We start from the raw sequence: 24,036 nt of genomic DNA, 5'->3' as shown, positions 1-24,036 counted from the left end.
ATAGTTATGAGTTTAAACATGACACAAACATATTTTTCATAACTCTTGTTTACGATTTTTTCCCTTTTGAAAATTGCTTGTCTCAAGAAAATACGAAAAACAAGTTCAGTGTCCAATGTATGAATTCGAATGTAGAGGGCTGGACCGTGTACTATTTTGCTCCTTTGTTGCCTAGCTTGCACAAATACACTAGAGTATGAGAGTAACCTGCAATAAGATAACAGATAATATTTTGGTCATCAGAATTTACCACCACAATGCACATAATCTTTGGTAATGTATGCGGTACTGGAGATTATGTTGATTAAAATGTTCTGTGCACCCCTCACCTCCCCCCCCACATGTCTTGTGTGCAGCGGGTTGGCCACTTTGACCCCATCACACGGAGTCCCTTGACTCAGGACCAGCTCATCCCAAATTTGGCTATGAAGGAGGTGATCGACGCGTTCATCACTGAGAATGGCTGGGTGGAGGATTACTGAGAATTCTAACTGGAACACGCCACTGTGGGGCGCACGGAGCACTCACATCCCCTACGGATCGTAGATTCCGTCACTCGGCTGCTTCAGCACGGATGTTTGGCCCGAGCGTGCGCTGAGCTTCTTTGGCGGGGTGGGGGATGGGTGACTACTTGCTGGGGTTGAAGACCAGTTCACGTTCACGTTGCGTGTTACAATGGGTTTGATTTTTGTTGTTTTCATGTAAGTGCGATTAATCCAGTATGGGTGGTTATACTCCTTTCCACCGATAAGGCGTAATATTCAGAACGCGTAGATATAAATAAAATTGCCATTGTATACAATGTGAGCTTGAGAAAGCTACTGTAACCATCCACGTACCTTTTTGAGTTGGAGAGTTGTGCAGGAAAATCGATAAGTTGGCTGTAAAAAAAATTACTTTACATATACAAAAACATTAGACATGCATATATGTTGTAAATACAAGCAAGACAACCAAATCTGGGATTTGGTAAACTTTTCTTTTTAAATGGACATCGTTTATGTTGTTTAAGTGTAACGTATTAAATATCTCCGGCTTGAGTCAGCTTCCAGTTAGAATTACAAACGAGGTTACATCTCGGCAGGTAGCAGTGCTGTTGTAACGTTCTCTAAAGGCCACTTGGCTTTCTGTTATGTATTATTAAAGACCGCTCAACAGCATGACATCAAGCAAGTGCACCTTTATTTTTCAAAGCAGTTGATAGCACGAGAAGAGTATGTTCTCTGGTGCATTGTAGGGAGCTTTGGCACAACTCAGACCAAACCAATTTGAAACTGCCAAAAGCACGCACGTTTAGCCATACATTGAGTTTAATTTAAAAGACGTCCATATAAGCCAAACACTGCTGAATATATACCACTTTTCAGTGTATTGGAGTAATTCCTACTTGATCACAAAGACTGTAATGTGATTAGCCGTACACTTCCTGCTCAAAGACCAGTTTACGATTGATACCTGGCACGAATTACAGAGCAACAACTTCCCTTGCTGCACAAAAAAATAGAATTTGCCAAACTTTAAGGGCTGCCAGGACAGTAGCATGGTGTGAGCATAAGTTTCGAACCAAGGACCGTTTAACATCCCACTTGCTGGTGTGTGTATAATGCAGCCGCGTGCACTTGTCGTTACATGCACTTTCACGATGTTCATGTAATGTTCTCAGTACTTGTCAGGTGTTGCACAGAGTCCAGTCCTGTCGTCTTGAGATATGAAAGGTGAGCTCTGCCGTTGTCTCGCTCATCGCAGCTGGAACTTTGTTTAGCGCTGTTTCAACGCTTGCTTCGTTGTGCGACGTTTCTTTTTTATCGTTCCCTGTCAGAATATGTACAGAGACCGCATCCTTGGACTTCAGTGAACATATCACACTGTCTGTAGTGGTGAGAATATATTGTATACTTTCTTTTGACAAATAAAGATTTATGAAAAACAAGTGTACTTAGATGTTTTGCCCATATAAAATGTGTTGAGATATACTTGTGTTTTATGCTAATCCTCAAGGATAGTATTAGGTGTGCTATAAAAAAAGAATGCAAAATATGAACTACAAAAACTGTTAATAATGTCGCGTGGCAAAGCGCTTCAGTTTCAATCCCAGTCAGGAGTTAATCCAACACAATTCCTCTCGGGTCAATACATCTAGCACTATGTGGTAAGCCAACTGGTCATGGATTCTAGATTTGAAGCTTTTGTGACTGCAGGGATTCATACTCTTTGGTTTTTTCGGTAAAGTCACGTAGGTTAAAAAATAAAATAAATAAATTAAATCACGTTTCGGAGGCAACAAATTCCCTTGCTGCAGACGGAAGCTTGTGTTGCCTCCGAAACGTCGTGATTTAATGTATTTGTTTTTTAACCTACGTGACTTTACCGACAAACCAAAGAGTATAGTGGCCGTGGTCATTTGAATATGGAATTTCCACAACTGGATTGGGGGCGAAAGGGGCACTCCATCGAAAATATGTACAGGAGTGAAAAAAAAATCCTCCACCCATGACCTATCCACTGCTAGATGAAGGCCTCCCCAAGCCATTGCCATCTCAAGTCCTGCGATGCCCTCGAGCACAAGATGATCCCATCACAGTGCATGGCCCTCATTCAGCTGCCAGTTTCATATCACTTTTTTTTTATTCCAAAATCATATTTTCGTGATACGGTGCTCATTCTTTGGGAACCTTTTCCTGAGAAAATGCTACGACTGACCTCGCTTTCGCACGTTTGTGATTTAGAAATGCACGCTCGAGTGGGATCACCGTCCCCTGCTGCTGCTCCTACTGCCACCCGGTGGTACCCATCGGGCTATTGCGGGGCAGTGATGTCTCAAGGCCTATTTTTTATACAGAATCGGAATAATTTCTCATGGAGGAATCTGATGAGCTCCTGTTGGCTTTTTTATAAAGTGGTCCTCATAAGACGTTTACGATGACGACTGTCCTTGTTTGTTCACCGTATATATTCTCGTGAGTGGAGTAGATTTCTGCTTCACAACGCAAGTGCTGTAGCACGTGCATCGTGGGGAGGGCCAATGGGCGCGTTGCTGCGGAAACCCAAGAACCGTACGGCGCGAGGGGCATTGTGGGTGGAGGCGAAGTGTGTCTCTGTGGCTCTCTTGGCGTGCGAGCGCGGGAAATGGCCAAACATCATCCCGATCTGATCTTTTGCCGCAAACAAGCCGGCGTGGGTAAGAGAAGAGCGACCCACCTCTCTCGTCCGTGTTGTCGAGTTTTCTCCCGAGGGTTCCCCTCGCGAGGCGTCGCCGCACGCGGGTCGACACTAGGCGAGACGCAGGCTCCCACACGAGGGCAGGCCTCTTCTCAGAGTCTTCGCGGTTAACTTGCGCTTAATGTTACTCTTGATGTTGCTGTTCTTGCTTGTTGTGTCGTTTTTGTCTTCGATTGTTTAACCGCAAGAGGTAAATAAGCATGTGCCACCGGACTCCCGTGTTTGCGGGTGTAAGAGCAGCGCTTGGGTCTCCAGTGCAGATCCGATGCAAGTGGACTGAGTGATTCACAATCCAGATGTAATTACATGAACGTCACTCTTTAATAACTCGCAACGATGTTCAAAGTTAAGTTGATTTATACGTGGTTTGAGCTAATAAATTATGTCAATGCAATGTGGCAATCAAGGTAAAGTTGAAATCGGATGCTTTAAAAATGCCAAGGAACAAACTTCGTAGACTAAAGTTAATCTAGAAAGTTAACCTTTAGATAAAACGGCATGTTGAGTACCACTGGGATTTCAACAGATCCTATGGATGGACTCGTCAGAGAAATGAGGAATTTGTATCACTGGCTTAGGGCGCTAAACAAGATGACACAGCCTCAATGCTCATTTATCAAGACTTCACTTTGACTTAATCTTTATTGTAAACCCTAATTGTAGGGTTACATGCACACACCTTTAATCTGGCAGAGCTGAACGGATTCTACAACCCATTCTGGACATCTGCGAAAAATAGCTTTATAGATAATCGGATTCCTTCAGTCTAAATAAAGATTCTGATTTTGTTTGTCATTACTCAGGACCCAGACACCATTACAGTTTCATTACGAAGTTCTGTGCCCATGCGTGTTAGTGAGATGGTTGCTTATCGCACACGATTAAATATAATGAACGAGGGATGGCTCACTGAGTCTTAGGTTTTTTCACGTGGGTCTATCATTGGGAGGTTTGGCAATTCATTTGTGGGAAGGTACAGGAGGGACCTTGAGAGAAAACCCAGGCTGATGAGGTGGAAAAACTATTCTTTGCAGTCAGAATTGCAAAACCCATTTGGGGCCATCCATTTAGTATGTACGCAAAAATCTGTCAAAACTTGACCCCCCCCCCCTTCCTCCCTGTACGCATGCGTACTTTTTACACCCCCCCCCCCCAACTGCGTACGTACGCTTGACGTACCCCCCGAATCCTATAGAACGGCCGATATTTAATACACGCAGAAACGATCAACGTTTAATATTAACGTAGTAGTAGGTTTTTACCCTATTAAACTGGTACAAAACTGACACCTTTATTCAAGGCATCATGTTTGCAATAACCACAACACAAGTAGTAAAAAAAAAGCAAACAAAAAGAAGCAATTATTCTTTGTTTCTTTCGGTTAAGTCACGTCTAAAGATAAAATAATAAATTAAAATAGCATATTACGACGTTTCGATTGCAACACAAGCAATCATCATCAGGCATAAAGAAATAGCAACAAAAATCTAATTAGAAAACTATAGACAGACATACAAGCAGACAGACATCACAACGGCACACAGAGAGAGGACACAAATCGGCACAAAGAGAGGGGTCGTTTCTGTGACGGTCCCTTAAATATAGAGGGGGGCGGGGACGGAGAGAGGGAGGGGGCAGAGAAAATTAGCATATCAATGAGTGTACGGCAACGTACTGCTGCTGCAAGTAAGATGACGACGTGGCACGGGCACGCAAGCTTGAAAATTAGGAGAAAGGCACACGAAATTTAAATAACCTAGCAAAATATCGAAATGTGATGTAATACAACACAGAGAGTCGGTTAACACACAATTAACGCATAGCCTGGTTGATTACGTATTTCAAAGATTGCTAAGTTAGAATTTTAAGTGTGAAAATTCCAAAGAGAGGACACAGGCAGAGAGAACAAATAGCCAGAGAGAGAAAAAAGGATAAGCTTAAAACTTCCCCGTAGAAGTGGTTCAATCTTAATTTTGGAGCTTTCGTGACTGCAGGAATTATTCTTTGTTTCTTTCGGTTAAGTCACGTCTAAAGATAAAATAATAAATTAAAATAATAGCATATTACGACGTTTCGATTGCAACACAAGCAATCATCATCAGGCATAAAGAAATAGCAACAAAAATCTAACTAGAAAACTATAGACAGACATACAAGCAGACAGACATCACAACGGCACACAGAGAGAGGACACATATCGGCACAAAGAGAGGGGTCGTTTCTGTGACGGTCCCTTAAATATAGAGAGGGGGGCGGGGACGGAGAGAGGGAGGGGGCAGAGAAAATTAGCATATCAATGAGTGTACGGCAACGTACTGCTGCTGCAAGTAAGATGACGACGTGGCACGGGCACGCAAGCTTGAAAATTAGGAGAAAGGCACACGAAAATTAAATAACCTAGCAAAATATCGAAATGTGATGTAATACAACACAGAGTCGGTTAACACACAATTAACGCATAGCCTGGTTGATTACGTATTTCAAAGATTGCTAAGTTAGAATTTTAAGTGTGAAAATTCCAAAGAGAGGACACAGGCAGAGAGAACAAATAGCCAGAGAGAGAAAAAAGAATAATTCCTGCAGTCACGAAAGCTCAAAAATTAAGATTGAACCACTTCTACGGGGAAGTTTTAAGCTTATCCTTTTTTCTCTCTCTGGCTATTTGTTCTCTCTGCCTGTGTCCTCTCTTTGGAATTTTCACACTTAAAATTCTAACTTAGCAATCTTTGAAATACGTAATCAACCAGGCTATGCGTTAATTGTGTGTTAACCGACTCTCTGTGTTGTATTACATCACATTTCGATATTTTGCTAGGTTATTTAATTTTCGTGTGCCTTTCTCCTAATTTTCAAGCTTGCGTGGCCGTGCCACGTTGTCATCTTACTTGCAGCAGCAGTACGTTGCCGTACACTCATTGATATGCTAATTTTCTCTGCCCCCTCCCTCTCTCCGTCCCCGCCCCCCTCTCTATATTTAAGGGACCGTCACAGAAACGACCCCTCTCTTTGTGCCGATATGTGTCCTCTCTCTGTGTGCCGTTGTGATGTCTGTCTGCTTGTATGTCTGTCTATAGTTTTCTAGTTAGATTTTTGTTGCTATTTCTTTTATGCCTGATGATGATTGCTTGTGTTGCATTCGAAACGTCGTAATATGCTATTATTTTAATTTATTATTTTATCTTTAGACGTGACTTAACCGAAAGAAACAAAGAATAATTCCTGCAGTCACGAAAGCTCCAAAATTAAAAAAGAAGCAACTCTGATAATGATAATAATATGCACTGTCCTTGAAGTTGATTGGTCCACACCTGAGAGAGCTTTTAGAGCCTAGTCCCCATTGGTGTTGGACCAGATGACACCAGAAGGCGTACAAACATGATGCCTTGAATAAAGGTGTCAGTTTTGTACCAGTTTAAAAGGGTAAAAACCTACTACTATATTTTGCCACTGGTAAAAGAGATCTCAGTGTAACATTAACGTGTTTGAGCAAACAGTCCACCGCCGGACTAACTAATTTGAAGGCCAATGTAGACAAATTATTAGCGAGGCTTCACTCCCCCCCGCCCCCGCGTTTCGCGTTTCGCGTTTCCTATGCGTACGTACATTGTCAGTAGACCTCCATACGCAAGCGTACACATTTGGGTTAACCGCCCCCCTCCATGCGTACGTACTAAATGGATGGCCCCTTTCCTGTATTCTGCCGTCTCCTGAAAACCACGGCCCAGTTTGCGATTTGAGACTATAATTGTGTTCTGCAGTAGCATATCAAATTTAGTTTTGCTGTTTGGTTAATTCTGTTAATGACCTGGATCAGTAGATTGTATTATCTTTCTGAGAATTGTTGACTTATTTACCTCGTTTTGTCAGGAAGACGTACTGAGTTAAGTGGGTTAGGCATAACGCTAATTTACTATATTGTAGTGTAATAGCTTCATGAGGGTGCACAGCTGTTTTAGTTATCACGGTGACATTCAGAAATTTGAGCATAATCGCTGGCAGTACACATTACAAAATGCATTCGTGTTGGTAAACATGGCACTTGGAATAATGTCTCCAATTATCTTAGGGCATCTGCATGTTATTAAATTACAATTTTACTACCATTGGCAGTGTATACCACGTCCATATTCATTTTTCTATCTACATGACTTTACTGAAAGACCGAAAGAGTATCTTCTTGGTTCTTTCGGTAAAGTCACGTAGAAGGGAAGTAATAAAATAATAAAAATAAAACATAATAAAACAATTCTCACACAATTCTCACACAGTGACTTTACCGAAAGAACCAAGAAGATGAATCCCTGCAGTCACGAAAGCTTTAAATCGAAACCCAAAGAGTATATAAATACCGCTCCTTACCCTTCTTGTTTTGCAGCCATTGGCAGACTCTGTGAGAAATGTAAGTACAATTTAAATTCTACTCCATATTCATATCAGTGCTGTATTTGTCAACAATGCTATTTGCCTGCATAAACAAAAATGTCATTCGTATTCTTTGTCCATAACGCAGCCATAACAATAAAAACAATTGTTGGTTTGCTAATTTATAGCTGTTAAATGGTTATATTCCGTGTTTGTATTATAGTCAGTGTATACCACGTCTATATTCATTAGGGTTCCAGCCTGCTCCGGAATCTTAACCATTCATCACCTCACTTATTCCAATGTGCTAACCATGTGAGTTAACTCTGTTAGTTTGTCTGAGGTGCACACCATTAACTCCTAACCCTAACATGCCCTAGTCATTTTAGTCAACTTTCTTTCATCTTGGCTGAGATGGGTATCGCCGTTCATGCGTTCTTCCTTGTTCCTTAATTTTTGATTTGATGCGAACCAGTCTGTTAACCCCTGAGATTCGTCTCGCCATCCTCATCCTCTCACTGTGCATTGTGCTGATGTCCCCTTGTGCGCAGGCGATGGAAAGTGTGTGATCTGCGACTCGTACGTGCGGCCCTGCACGCTCGTGCGCATCTGTGACGAGTGCAATTATGGCTCGTACCAAGGCCGCTGTGTGATCTGCGGGGGCCCCGGAGTCTCAGACGCCTACTACTGCAAGGAGTGCACCATCCAGGAGAAGGATGTGAGTGTGACCCTACTGCACCTTGGGTTGGGTTATCGCTCATAGAATTGGCTGTAAAGCAATAGTTTGATGCACTTACTGATTCTCTCATACTTCATCACTGGGGGTCAGTCATCTTGTCACACTTCTATTGCTGATACCGCAGTGTCGTCAATTTGACTCATTGATTACTTCAGCCATGTTGAGGACTTGGTCTACCAGACTGGCTCTCTTCTCTCATCTAAATTGTGTTGAACCATCATGCTGAAATCCAAAGCACTACCCATTCTGCTTCTCCCCTCGCACTGCTCAACTTTGGAATTCCCTGACATAGTTTATTTTCCCAAGCTCCTTATTACCTTGCTGTAATCAACGTGTGAACTCATTTACACTGAGATCTCTTTTACCAGTGGCAAAATATAGAAGTAGGTTTCTACCCTTTTAAACTGGTACAAAACTGACACCTTTATTCAAGGCATCATGTTTGCAATAACCACAACACAAGTAGTCAAAAAAGCAAACAAAAAGAAGCAACTCTGATAATAATATGCAGTGCATATTATTAAGAAGGAACTCTGATAATGATAATAATATGCAGTGCATATTATTATCATTATCAGAGTTGCTTCTTTTTGTTTGCTTTTTTGACTACTTGTGTTGTGGTTATTGCAAACATGATGCCTTGAATAAAGGTGTCAGTTTTGTACCAGTTTAAAAGGGTAAAAACCTACTACAACGTGTGAACTCTTAACTTTTACAACTTTGGACTGTTGGTTGCTGGCTGCTTAACGTTCTGGGCCTTTGAGACTATCCTCTAGCAACTGGTTTTAGAATGTTTCTCACCTGGAATGTGCCTGATCTCATTATCTCCAAAACTACGCAGGGTTGAGCTTGGATAGTGCTTGGATGGGCGACCACCATGCATACATTTACAGGTGTTATGGGCTGCTTCATATGTTGGCAGTGGAAGGCAATGCAGAAAAATCCATTGTTGACATGTACCATGCTCCCATTTCTATACTCCCTGCCTTCAGTCTACACTGAACAGCATAATGAAATATGGTCAAATAACCCCTACAACTGGCACGTCATAGGGAGACTCATCTTTATGATGTGGTGTTGATAGCTGTGATACGATTATTAGTGTCATGTTGAGTTTAATGTTATGTGTTAATCATAACTGTTATTTTGTGACCTGTGTATTTCCATATTGTAAAGTTCATTGTTAATTTCATTGTTTATGTATTTTTCTTTCTGTTTTCAGAGAGATGGTTGTCCCAAGATTGTGAACCTTGGAAGCTCTAAAACAGATTTGTTTTATGAACGCAAAAAATATGGATTCAAGAAACGATAACCTTTCCCAGCATCATGACACACCACTCACATTTAAGTTTTTTTCTAATGTGTTTGTTTTAATATGATGGAATGCCTATTTTCTTGCGATTGTCTGACGAGAATTTTGTGGATAATTTCTTTAAAAATAAGAACATTATTACCATTGGCTTGCACTGTGTGATATGATGGTCACATTGTATATTCGTGTGGAATCCTGTTTGCAGCCATGATGATCTTAGCATACCATGTGGTATAATGTGATACATTGTGCCCTGCGTGGTCCAGGACTTTACGGTGTTTGGAAGTTGTTTTTATTCACTTTGTCCCAGAAGATGCGAAGGGCAGGGAAGCCGTATCATCAAGTCAAACCTGCATGTTCTCGGATGTTATCAGTTAATTCCCTGGCCTCTCTGGGGGTTAAAAGAAATACGCAGGAATTGTACTTTAATGTTTAACTCGTAAATAAAGTTGATGGCTTCACGCTCAAGATTCTGAACTGGATATATTAAAAATCTCTTAAACATTGTTTTATTCTTACAGAAATTTAAATTAAACTTTAAACTTCATAAAATAAGCTCCAGATTTTTGCGAATGGATTGTGTTATTGGTTAATCTTATTTCATGTGTTCATTCTGTTGTGTTGAGTACCAGCAAAATTCAAGGGATATTTTCACCTGGCAGTTGCTTTGTGTATTGAGCTTGGCAGCTGTACAAAGCAAGGTAATTTGTTATGAGATGTCAATTGAGCAGCCCATTATATATTTATACAAATGTAGATGCATTTTTAAAGTCACAAAGTGGAGATTACAGTTGTATCATCCAAGGTTGCCTATGGAAGTTGTGCTAAAAATATACTGCTCATCAGTCTCCACTTAAATTAAATCTCACTTTCCCCACTCGTAATGAGAGATCACGGAAAGGAGAACAAACTATAGATAGGGTGTAATTGTGCATTGGCGAGCTGTTGTGGTGTCATGATTAGCGTGCTGAACTTTCAATCCGGAGGTCGCTAGTTCCATTCCATCTCCCAGCTCGGCAATAGAAGCAACGGGGCAAATTTCTCATCCTCCAACCTCTCCACCCAGAAGTATAGATTGATATCCCACATTGTATCAATCGGATAGTCGCATGTGGTGGCGTAAAATGGGTACGACCAACTCTTCCAACACGTGTGGTCAACGTGAAAAGGTAGACCAGATACCCGTTGGGGTTTACTCGAGTGAAGGTCATTCTGGCAGTAGTGGTGAGCGGCCAGTCGGTGCTATAGCAATTAATGTGATCAAGCTTGTGAAATGTCGATATTTTGTATTGTTTATGTTGTGTAGGGGCTTCACGTTACCCTTTTCACCCACTCGAGGCCAAAATATTCACATTACTCTACAAAGTATGGATACATTTCGATTTAAAGCTTTCGTGACTGCAGGGATTCATCTTGGTTCTTTCGGTAAAGTCACGTAGAAGGGAAGTAATAAAATAATAAAAATAAAACAATAAAATAATTCTCACGACGTTTTGGCCACAACGCAAGAAGCCGTCCTCAGGTGAAGAACAGGTCTGTCGAGAAGACCGTCTGAATGACAACCTCAGGCTTGGAGCGTCTTTTTAAGCTGGGTTGGAGGGGGGGAAGAGCGCCTTGACAAAATAATTTGCATTTCAAGAGGAATTTAGCATATATATATAAGCTGGGTTGGAGGTGGAAGAAGAGTGCCTTGACAAAATAATTTACATATCAAGAGGAATTTAGCATATTTATGGGAAATGCGTAGGAGGTGGGCTGGGGGGTTTCAAAGTCATATGCCCATGCATTATGCAGGATTAGCAGCATCAAAGGGAGGGGGTAGGGGGTAGCATTAACAAAGGGAGGGAATGTTAATAGTGTGTAGAAGCAGGAGACCCGCAGCGGAGCAAATAATGCATTCCCTGTGGAGAACACAAGATACACAGTCAATGCCAGTGAGTGGATTGCGGTCTGAAATTCACCGTAAACGTGAACAACAATCAGTTAAGATCCGAAATGGTTTATTACGTCCTTCCAATGATTGCTGAGCCAGAATCCATCTTCTCGGTTGAAATTGTCTCTGTGTTTGTATATGTGGATCGCCTCATGAACGAATCTCTTATGGTAGCCAGATGGCTTGCAGAGAACCTCCGTCATGGAGAAGTCAATGTCATGTGAGCCCACTGAATTGTAACAGTGATCTGCCACGGCTGAGGTGTTTGTCCTACCGTGTTTCAGGTCTGCTTTATGTTCACGGATGCGGTCCGAGACATGTCGTTTGGTTTCTCCAATGTAACTGCTACCACAGAGGAAACTTAGTTTGTAGACGCCAGGGTACTGTATGTCTTCCACCTCCAACCCAGCTTATATATATGCTAAATTCCTCTTGATATGCAAATTATTTTGTCAAGGTGCTCTTCCTCCCCTCCAACCCAGCTTAAAAAGACGTTCCAAGCCTGGGGTTGTCATTCAGACTCTGTCTTCTCGACAGACCTGTTCTTCACCTGAGGACGGCTTCTTGCGTTGTGGCCGAAACGTCGTGAGAATTATTTTATTATGTTTTATTATTTATTATTTTATTACTTCCCTTCTACGTGACTTTACCGATAGAACCAAGAAGAAGAAAGTATGGATAATCGCTTATTTAATTGTGATCCTGAATTACACCCTTGATATACAGTACAGCACAAGCTGTTCTTGGTTTGTCCAGTAGATGTCCTAGGATAGCTTTGACTTGGATATATTTGCAACATTTCCTCCCTATTGCATGTGCAACAGAATAGAGATTATCTAACTGCACGTGAATGCTTCATTTCAAATAAGTGCAGCTTTGGAAATCAGTTTGCAACCAAATCTTTAAAATCCATTTTGTGTACAGTTTAGTGTGTAATGTTTTAACTGTTAATTAAAGCATCATTAGACTTAAACTCATCTTAGGTTTGACACCTTTTCTGCTGGAGACCAAACCCAGACATACAGCATTTCACGTTCAGTTTTTCAAAATGCAATTTATTGTAATAAAGTTTATCAAAATACTGAACCAGCAGATCTCGTTACAAATTACTGCCTGTTCCCCAAATACAGATGACAATCACCAGACTCGTAAACCTCAACCTTATGTCACGGGCTCTCTTTTCACCAACCGTTATTGACCAGCGTGGTCAGATATGGTCAAACAAACCTACACGTTTTGGGGAGGCCTTTATCCATCAAAGTTTAAAAAAGGCTGTGAAATTGTAATTTAATGAAGAATTTGTGAATGGGTACGACTGCCGATATTAGTAAAGTATAGGAATTAAACTTTACTAGACGGCAGTGTTCTCGCTTTTGTACTTGTGAAGCAGATTTAGTGCAAGTGAGCTCAATTGTAAGCTTGTAAACGCGTAAAAACTGCAACATGTTTCCTTTTGTTCATCCGTCTCAGTAAAGTAAGGTGCTGTTTGTGCTCTTACCTCAATTAGCATTGGCTGTCATTGAGCGGGTGAATAATACAACCATGTAATGTAGTGCAGTAAGCATGGGATTTGATTGTGAATTATTAAAAACAATGTAATTCCTGTATGTTTCAGAGGTCATAAAATCTGCACCTGTGCTTAATTTGTGATGCCAAGCTGCATGCAACCGGAGTGAATTAACATTGTTGGCCGATGATAACAGAAGCAGCACCACTGTGATGTCTGCAACAAGAACCACCCTCGCCGCAGTGTTTAGATTCTAATGGTGCCCTTATCTAGACAAGTTACGAGTACTGTAATTACTTTTTCAAGACGATCTTGCTTTGATTTCAGTTTTGTTCATTCAAACATTCAAAAGTTATAGCCATAGAACAACTGTTGGCTTCCCCATAAAGTGGTACTCATCGACTCTGGAGGGATGATGGGCCGGTTATAATTGTAAGCATTGTTTTACGTGTGGGAGGAAACCGGAGTACCCGGAGAAAACCCCACTCTTAAGTTCCACGTAGACGGGTTCACGAGCCCACTTGCTCTACTCCCGTTTGGCCACGAAGCAGCCCAGCGGAGTTGAGAATTCACAAATCGATGTGATTTACTACTGACCCTTGCTACCAAAGCGCTAGGTGAGAGGCATGAGCCACCAATCCTGGCTCTGAAATTGCAGATTCCTTTTTTTCCTTCAACGCAAAGGTAGTGGCTAGGGAATATGATGGTATAATTTACACTGAGTTGAGAATAATTAAGCATTGAGCGATGAAGCATGTGGAAACGTGATGATTGAGTTTCGGGAAAGTGCTAAATTAAACTGCATAATTACGTTGCATGCATTAACAAGCGCGTTTATGCACATGCATTGGTACTAAAATGTATACATAAAAACTGCAACATGTTTCCTTTTGTTCATCCGTCTCAGTAAAGTTCAAAAAGAAGTAAGAAAACTATGCCTCCACCCCATATCTGTCCCTCCACGTAATTATTCTTTTTACACATACGTTCAACACAAGTAAACTGAGCAGCAATTTGGTTCGCTTGAACCAATGCTGGTGAACTGCCAGATGCTCACAGGCATGGGCCCTCTGTTAGATATGGGTCCCAGTTAATTTCAGTCATTCTCAGGATCGCACCACTTGAACAGTAACAAGCCACGGGCAGAGCCATATTAAGCTAGTGCGTGGCTGTAGCATATGTTATAAAGGGGTCCTAAATATAAAAAACAAAAATTAAAACAACATTTTACTTGCATATTAAATTAATTGAAAAAATGCATTTGCTATACAGCCAGATAATACGACAAATCGCTAACCTTAAACCCCCAGTCGTTCGTAAAAGTTTAAGGCAGTATAGTAGAATAGTAATCGAGCAAGTGCAGAATCACTGACCGGAATTAATAGCTTTAAAGCATTTAGCTCGGGTCCCTTGAAAGTGCGGGGCCCGTAGCTACTACATATGTAGCTACGTTTGCTACTGGGATAATCCGGGACTGGCCACGGGCACGCACGGGTCCGCTGTGCGTGTACAGGGTTTGCAGCGTGACTGCACGTTTTGGCTCCAATGTGAATTTCTCTCTGGCGGAATGCTTTACGACTGATGTAAGCCGTCGTGACTTCACTGCGTTAGCGGCGATGGTTAACGCGGCCCAAGCGTCGCACCCGCTGCCAAGCTCCACGGGCCACGCAGCCAGCGAACCATCAGGGATGCCAGCCCCCCACTGTCTTCTACAGCAGTGCAGCGTGCTGCCGACTGCTCGGCATTTGACATTTATGTTTGCTTAAAGGAAGACGACATACATTTACAGCCTCAAAAGAGTAAGCTGCTCTTGTAGATACATACTTAGGCTGTGTATCCCGGGATGGTTACGAGGCAGGTTTGAAGCTACGATAACAAATATAAATATACTGAAGTTACGGTCAAGGACGTCATCGTAGCAAGGTGGTGATGTCACGCACCTGCATGTCACGTCTACAACGGTGTCGCTAGACCACGCTGATAACTGCACGCCTGAGCGTGACTCACAATCACTTGCAGTAGTATTTAGTCTTAAACGCATTTTTAAAAAAAATGTCGGCTCGGAGAATTATAACGTTTATTTTGAGTGCATTGTCCCAAGTGGATGAAGAGGTCTCTTAAAGGGATCTCGAGAAGTCTCTCTGTATGACATCACCTTCCGCGGCGTGATTTCTGATTGGACGCTTTGTCTCGTGACAATGGGTTGATATAAAATGTTGTAATTAAATTAGGAGCTGAAGATGAAAATACCGTTAAAGACCGCGTGGCTAAGACACTTCATGATATCGTATTTACCTGTGTCGCAATCTTGGACTACTTATGAATAATATCAACGTATGAACAATGTCAACATCACTTATTGCTGCAGTTGTCAACATCTGTGGGGGGCGATAAATCCTGTCAAGGGGGGGGGGGGGCGTGCAGAAAATTTTGAATTTACGCGTGGAGCGTTGGCGCCACGTCACGGCGACAAAATACACGAATACACAACATGACACAACTGCTATCACGACTGATATACGACGGTACACAAATGCCTTACGAATAAACAACATGAAACGAATGCCTTGCACCAGTGGGTCGAGGCGAGGACACGTGATCTCTATTTAGATGGGCCTTTGTAGCCTGGGGGGCAGGGCGCGGAGTGCGGTGGATCTCGATGTGGGGGGGGGGGGGCACCCACTTGTTGAATGAGAGGTTGAATGAATTGCTGTTTTGCGTGCTTATCTGCAGTGTGTTAAGGATTTATGCATGCGTAAAACACTCGCAATTTGTATGTTTCGGTTTCCACTTTGTGTTTTCTTTTGGATTTGGTTGCAAAAAAAATTCTAACTTTTTAGCAAAAAATCCTAAACAACCGGGTCTTGTATGACTACCGCGACTGTTTAAAATAAACTACAAACGACTGTGTAAACAAACAATACTGAAGGAAGTACTGTATACAATTATCCATTTTTAGCTAACTCTATGTAAATGCTGGCCTGGAACATTTGAGCACAGCAGTGGACTTGAAACGCATTGCATTTTCAAATGTGTGAAGAGCTGTGGTGCCCCTCTCTGGTACAGCGATTCTAAAGCAAATCATTACCCAAGAATTATCTTCAGAACCTTGGCGGTCGCAGATTACTCACGATGATGTCTTTCTATGCACATTCCCTATGCATATCTGAGCAGAATGGTTTCCTCCCACAGGCCAAACATTATCGTGCAGGACCCTCCTGAAGGAGATGAAAGGCATTATTGTTCTTGTCACTAGTTTCACGCGAACTTCAGAAGGATTTTGCCGGCAATCTGTCACATGTTTTTGAAAAAACATGTTCTTTCGTAGCATGGAATTTACCAGCCCAAGTGTAATTATTCACATACGTGGGATTTATTGTTGTTGTGAATTTTTGAATATACATGTGTATATCATCAGGTCGGATTGTATCTTTTCTGTTTATAAACCACGTGGATTCCTTAGTCCTGCAAATATTTAACCCACACTCAGGGTTCTTGCCCATAACATCTGGCAGGTCACCAGCATTGGCTCTAGCAAGCCTGAATCTGTTGATGAAACAATGAAAGTCATAACTGATCCAGAGTTTGTTTCCATTGTAACATTTCTGATAAATGTGTGCACTGGCAGAAGACCGTGCGCTGATGGGATGTGTCTACATTTTTATTTATTTTGTGCGTAGAGGGACAGAAAGGAGGAATATTGTCTTTCTATTTGTCTGGTCACGTCTATCATCCACAACAACCCTAATGATTATGTCAGGTCACTGCAGTGGCCGGGTTGACCTCGCCTTCCCATCCCTCCGCGTCTTTCCCGACCCAAACGCTAGAAGCGCCCCTTGAGACGCCTCTCAATGGCTGCAATAACAAGGAGGATTGTCACCTGGGACCCGGGTGGGAATTCATGGGTATAACACGTGGTGGTTGCTCCTTTGATCAGAGGCTATGGGACTGTCAGCGCAGGGAAACCAACCTGTGAACATGTTTCTGCATAAAGGCAACCAGCTATCAAAATAAGGCCCTCTTCTATAAATAGTGACTTCTAATTTTTTGCCCCAGAGACTCTGGAAGAGCATTTCATCTCGACCACACGTTTGCAGACGTAAGAAGTGAGTCATGTTAAAAGGCAACAAAACACGCACACACGCTGCGTGTTTTAGAGACACGATTGTAATGGGTTCGTTTATGGGGGGAGTGGTGGCATAGTGGTTTGCGCACAGTGTGCTGTGAACCCGGTGACCTGAGTTTGATTCCCAACTATGGCTAACATCAGGGGCGAGTAGTATCTGAACCTGTCCTGCCCCTCATCCCTTTCACCAACCCGCATCCAGCAGCGTGGTAAAGATTTGCTTAAATAACCCCTAACACCGACATAGCATGGGGAAGTCTTCGTCCCGCAGTGGATGGCAAAGGGCTGTAAACGTATTTTATTTTGCTCCGTATATAAATACACGTAGAGTATGATGTATGATGCTGATATATATTGCATCGCAGGTTAAGTAATCTGATGGCCCAGTGTGCAAAAGAGAAACAGTGCAGCCTTGATGCCATTCGAGTGTTCCGTGTTATTTTAAGAAGAAACTCTTGCGGACAGTAATGTACAGCGACACTTGGACGCCTGCACTAAAATGTAATAACCCATTATTAACTCTAATTTGTGTAAAGGGGCTTTTAAAAAAAACTGTTCACGTTTCAGATGTCATCGCGTGCGTGCAATTGAACACGGATTCACGTTTGCCCGCGAGAGGCGTTCACGAAATTTGAGAGTGGGACATTAACCGTGCCAATTAGAGTGAATTCGTTTTTAAAATCACCCCGCAATATCAAAAGACTCGTATTAGCACTTGTTTAGTTTATCTTATATTACAACCAAATCACACTAATCTGTCTGATATAAAAAGCTCAGCAGGTTTGGGTTTTGGTGAGTACTTGGGTGGGTGACCACCAGGGCTTGCCAGCTATTCTCGATGTGGGGGTCTGCGGACTGGTCAGGAGATGTATGTTGAATTTTGTTTGTTGAATTTTGCATGTTGAATTGTGTTTGTTGAATTTTGTTTGTTGAATTTTGTTTGTTGAATTTTGTTTGTTGAATTGTGTTTGTTGAACTTGTTTTCGCACCTTACGGAGCCAACGGTGCTAATCGGAGGTGCGGAGATGGCAGTGTTGAGATATTTTCAAGTTTTCTGTTTTTTAACAACACGAAACCAAACCCTCATTAATAATGGATTTGGCCAAACAACCCAATGTAGCAGGACCCTCTTTAAAAAAAATCTATCCATCCAGCAACTGTACACGAACTGATTTCATCGCTACATCTTTTCGGTGCACACAATCGCGGAAATGTTCCGTTCCTTAATGCTGCTCCGCTATTTCTCTCAACAAGCGGCCATCGTCTCTCCAAGCCGTGTCCTGCCCAAAACCCACTCACGTTTATTGACAGTTTGGATATCATTAATCTGGGCGTGTTTTGTTTTAAATCCATGTGTTCATCTTTCTGTATCTCAATATAATTATCCAAGCTTGCATCTCTCCACGCTTATTTGCGCACTTTTCAGTTTCTGTTCTACATAGTGTGTTAATGATCGTGCTTCTGAACCGTGCGTCACAGCTTTGTACTCACTGTGAATACAAACTCGACCATGAAAGTAGCGTACCAGTGTGCCTAAAGAAGAAAATAAAATAAAAAACATGAAGAGAATATAAACGTGGTTAGTTGGCCTGTTTATCTAACATTAATCGCCGTTGTTTATCCACTACTGGATGAAGGCCTCTTCTCATGATCCGGTGCTGATACCATCCATCACCCTCCTGGACACAAACCGATCTCATCGCTGCATCTCCACAGCGAGGGTACTAACCCATCGATGCATTTGCCCGGTCGACTGTACCCAGGTGAAGTCATCAATAGCAACACAGATATATGTGTAATACATTATTTGCATCCAATAATCTTCACGGGGAAAAGTGTGGGACTCTCGTCACAGATGGAGGAGCAGAGATAATTCATGCATTATTTATACTTTCATCCTGAGTTGGAAAGCGTCAAAAACAGGCCGCATAGTTTCACAATTAGGCAACGACAAAACACATCAGTCTTGTTTATGAGAACTCTGTCGCAGCGAGGAAATATGCAGTGTTACACAAATACTTTGTTATGCTTTTACCGAATTTCTAATTGTGCTCATTCCATTCCGTTGGGCTTGGGTCTCAGGCCAGGTGCGCCGTGGGGGCAGTGGTGGGCGCGCTATTTGGCCCCGGACGTAACGCGTTTACCGGAATGGGCTGTGCAATGCGGCATCACGCTACATTGCACTCTGCACGATGATTTTATTGAAATTCCCATCAATGCGTATTTGGATGTTTTTTGTACTCGACAACAAAACCGCTATGAGAAGCGTCCCTGTACCGCATCGATTAATCAATTAGTATTAATTCTAAAGCTCACCATACCTACATAAAATCACCTCTGTAAGAATTAGCATTGATAAAATCGGTGTTCTTACCGTTACCGGATACTGCATGAAAGTAAGGACAAAACCGGTCACCGTTTTAGCCGTTATTATTTAACAACCCGAATACGGATCAGTGTTTATTTGTGATACTTGTAACGGGTTTCCCATTCACTACGGTGTCAAGAGACAGCACTGAACTCGGTATTGAATCCCAACCATAAATCATTGGATCGGGAGCCAGTGGGGGAGAGTGTTTCCAGTCACAGATGACGTCCTTACACGTGCTCTCTCATCCACGCGCCCCTCTCGGTGTAATTCCAAGCATGCGCCTCTTCACGGTCACACAATGTCTTTATTATTTCTTAGCTTTTATTTTCAGTGAATGTAAAATCCTCGCAGTGAGGGCATTGATAGACCTCAATAGATTTGTTTTCATATGTTGGGTGGCGAAGGGTATAGTCAAAAAATGTCATTACACCTACACGATCTGATCTACAATAAACTAATTCTGAATAGTATCGGTCATGAAATCATACGTATAAAAAAGCATAGTTGTTGCCAATCCTACTGCTTAATGTTGGCAAGTTTGTCAACATCATGATGACCATTTCTCACCAGCACCACCAAGAAGTGAGCTGGCATTTAATCGACAACAAAACCCCACAGACACACACACTTAGTTGTCAAGGTCTGAATGATCTCGCCGCCCGATGATTACCTCGCCCCGCATGCATCAACATGCGCGGTGTTTGTGTCGGATGTCAGTTCCGCACGCTCACTTTTCAGGCTGCTCGCAGCGGCCTCCTAATGGATTTCAGATGCGGAATCTCTGAGCCCCACGACTCGGGTCATTTGGCCTCAAAACTCGGCCAACGTTACGAAATCCCGCGAGTGCGCGGTCGACGTTAACAACCACAGTCCTCGCGCAGCTGTCCTCGACCCGTTCGTCGCACCCCTGATCTTCATCAACATTAAACCATTCTCTATGCACTGCTGTATTGAAATCAGCCCGTGTGCAGGTGCTATGACGACTTCTGGATCGCGTGACTGTGAGAAATAGGATCGGTAATGGCTGATGATTGGGACACATTTGAGTATGTACATTAATATGGAGGCTCAGATTTGGCACGTTTTAGAACCCGGCCTGTGGTGAGGCTTCGTTTTGTTGTATACTAACCCTTCTTCCATAATTGAGATTAATAATATTTGATGATTTTTATATAGTATCTTTTTACTTGTTTTTTTTAATGAGTGAAACACACCAAGCGCAGCAAACTGCAAAACACCAGGTGTTGTTAAGTAATGAACCGGAGGAGGGCTAGGATGGCAGAATTTACAACGTTGCTTCAAGGGAAGATAAGGCCTGATGAACGGGCACATGTCACCCGTGCAGGCGGCAGAGACAGTGGGAGTGTCAGCCAGACATAGTTAAGGCAAAAGCCCAATCATCCTGCATGGTTTTAAAGTAACGTCAAAATTCGAAATTCAACAACAGAGTAGGCTAAATTATCGATCCTCGCGCTCGCTCAAACTGGAGACCAGGCTGCGAGCTACATCAATGAACCATTGCCCATTTGCTAATCCAATACTGAATGTTAATATTACTGAAGTCAAAACGAATTCTATGACCTCAGCACATGGGCAAATAATAGGGCAGTGTCGACTCAAAGGCAATGGAAGAAACAGAGGCGCCTTTGTCTAAATCACAACCACAGAAAGCCAGGAATCATCACTGATTGTGTGTTCAGGGATTCCGAGCTAGTTAGAACACGTGCACAGGGGGGGAGCTGATGTAAACAACCCTGCGCGTCTGGATGTGAGGGGGCCTTTGACCTGAAAGTAAGAATAACACTCCCAGAGCAGAAGGTTGGATGACCACAGTGAGACGAGAATAAGAGTGGTGTATATCTCTCAAGGAGGCAGACCCAGCTGAACAACAAGGCTGCGGGGTCACCAGAAGTTCGCATTCGCCTAGTTAAGACAAAAAGCTCAATTATTCTGTATTGCTATTAGAGTAACGTTAAAGTCGGAATTTAACAACAGGGTAGGCTAAAGTTATTGATATTCACACCCACTCCAATTAAACCAGGCCACAAGTTACGCCTACTGAACCATCACCATTATTAAGTCAATATGAAATGTTATTTCCATACTTCAATACTTTCTATACAATTCGACCCGAAGCATATGACAATCAGAACCTTCCTAAGTCAAAATTGAATCGCACCCAGACAGGAGCGAATAGTCAATATAAGGTTGAAGAGGGAAGGAAATCAAGAGCACGGCGAACTGCAAACGTAAGCAAAAAGCCGGGAACAACACCAGCCCAGCAACAGCGAGTGGGGCTTCGACAGGCCATAAAGTAGAATAATAACTCCCGGGGTCAGGGGACACAAGAAGAAGCAGGCAGACAAAAACCAGAACTGACTCCAAGGTTCAACCGCCCTCACCTACTCAGGGGTGACGGAAATTAATGAGGCCTTGAATTAACGGCAGGCAACAACAACGGCGAGCAGAGATAGGGTGGGGCAAAGACTGCGGACCATGGAATGCAACTTCGTGTCAGTAAAGCCCTGACAAACAAGTTAAGTTAAAGACATCACAATACATAATATCGCACATAACATCAATGTTAACGCTATTCACCGTAAACTATATTCCGCTTATATAACCATCCAGGCACCAAGGAATACGAATTCCTAGGATCAAGAAACTTACCCCTTAACCTAAGATATCGGGAATAAATTAATAGTAATAAGTATATGCATGAAAAGACAAAGTAAAACTTATGAAAAGCCAGGATAACGGGATGAATCACAACCAGGTCGAATATAATACATAATAAAAAAAAACGATGTTAAACCCAGGGTCGGAGAGAAAGGGAGATCCCGGCCGTCTTTGTATCCCCGCAGCGCGGGATAGGAGTGTGTATACGCTCGGGGAAACCTACACTTGAGTCAAGCACCACGATGGGAAACGACAGACCTTAGGTTACATACAGAATCATAACTGTGAAATAGTAAGGGACAAATGTTAACTTAAAACTTTTAACCATTTCTTTGTGCGCCGGGTCGGAGAGAGTGTTGCCCCCCTCCAGGTTGTGCAACACGAACAAAGACGCCTATGAGACGATTTGTAACGTCTGTGTTTTGGGTTCATGAAGAAGGCCAGACAAGAGATAAATTGCACCCAGACAGAGAGACGACTTCGAGACAATTTGTAACATCTGGTTGTTTGCTCGTGGGTTTTATGGAGGGAGTTGACAACGGAATATACCGTCAGTGATGCACACAAGGACATACGGACACACACATGGACACACCTGCCTACGGACAGATCCTGACACAGCAAAAATCGGAAGCCCCGCCTTGTGGGCGGGATCCAGGGGGATTTTTCAGCATAAAGGAACGGATCCTGAACATTGGAAACCAGTGCGACGGGAGGGTCCACTCAGAAGCTCGACCGGGAGGGTCGACTCAGGAACGAGTGCGACGGGAGGGTCCACTCAGAAGCTCGACCGGGAGGGTCGACTCAGCAGGAGTGCGACGGGAGGGTCCACTCAGAAGCTCGACCGGGAGGGTCGACTCAGGAACGAGTGCGACCAGAGCGGGTCCACTCAGGAGTGCGACCAGAGAGTCGACTCAGGAGCGAGGGCGACCAGCGGGTCGACCCAGGAGCGAGCTCGACCGGGAGGGTCGACTCAGGAGCGAGCTGCGACCAGCGGGTCGGCTCGACTCATCTTCAGCTCGTCAATCTCTGCTGCCGCCGGAGATCTCCGCTGCCGCCGGTGGTGAGCGTCGCGACTTGGCGACGATCCAACGCTGCACGCTACGAGCGAGTTGTGGGCGCCACCTACCGACCGGGTTCCGAACTGCGACAGCGTATCAACAGCATCCGAGCCAATTCACCACGGTGACAGGAGAGCGCCTGATACGTATGACGCGCACCGCCCCCTCACCACACGACCACCAGGCGTCTGTTTGACATAAAGAATCGACTCCGAACACTGACTATTCAAGACAACTCTTACCACTCAAACACACTCGAACCCATAAGTCATCCGTGGCTGGGAAGGCATCACAACGAGACCGAGTGGTGGCCTCCGTCGTATAAGAGTATTCTTAATTTTTATCTTTAATATTTAGTGGGCTGTACTCTTAATCGCATAAATTCCCAACAGATCCATCAATACGAACTGATTCTTGGCACCTCCTTCCGCCGAGCCACGCTCACGTGGGGAGTGGTGGCCCACCGGATCCTTATCAGGTGATCTGGTCCCCAATTAGTAAACTTGGTATAAGATAACGATCTTCGGAAAAGGAGCACCGTCGCAGGCCCTTACTCCGAGCCGTTCTGCTGTCAGATAACCTGCCGATGTATCTGTTGAGATTGGTGCCTTTAAGAATAGTAACTGTTTTGATTGTTTTTTTTTTATCGCCGTATAATCTTTCAAGTATCCTTCAGTCATAATCGCCGCACGTACTCGCATCCTCTACAGAATATTCAACTGTCCCG

At 43.1% G+C, this 24,036-nt stretch overlaps 2 protein-coding genes across 2 annotated transcripts in view; both read left to right on the top strand.

Annotated features, from left to right (window-relative positions):
* Positions 1–1,930, top strand: part of STUB1 (STIP1 homology and U-box containing protein 1) — a 28,138-nt gene extending 26,208 nt beyond the window's left edge. Inside the window, exon 8 of the mRNA XM_061560683.1 lies at positions 357–1,930. Within this exon, the coding sequence (XP_061416667.1) occupies positions 357–482 (126 nt within the window). The 3' untranslated portion in view covers positions 483–1,930. The remainder of the gene's footprint in view (positions 1–356) is intronic.
* Positions 1,931–3,051: 1,121 nt separating this feature from the next.
* Positions 3,052–10,187, top strand: PHF5A (PHD finger protein 5A). Its single transcript, XM_061560682.1, has 4 exons — positions 3,052–3,178; positions 7,595–7,618; positions 8,133–8,299; positions 9,543–10,187. The coding sequence occupies exons 1-4, from the start codon at positions 3,127–3,129 to the stop codon at positions 9,630–9,632; spliced, it is 333 nt and encodes a 110-aa protein (XP_061416666.1). The 5' UTR covers positions 3,052–3,126; the 3' UTR covers positions 9,633–10,187.
* Positions 10,188–24,036: the final 13,849 nt, after the last annotated feature.

Source organism: Lethenteron reissneri, chromosome 26 (genome assembly GCF_015708825.2).
Source record: "Lethenteron reissneri isolate LAM-NWPU_2019-01 chromosome 26, ASM1570882v1, whole genome shotgun sequence".
Lineage (NCBI taxonomy): Eukaryota > Metazoa > Chordata > Hyperoartia > Petromyzontiformes > Petromyzontidae > Lethenteron > Lethenteron reissneri.
The sequence above is the reverse complement of the archived record's forward strand: the minus strand, read 5'-3'. Positions and strand labels throughout refer to the sequence as shown.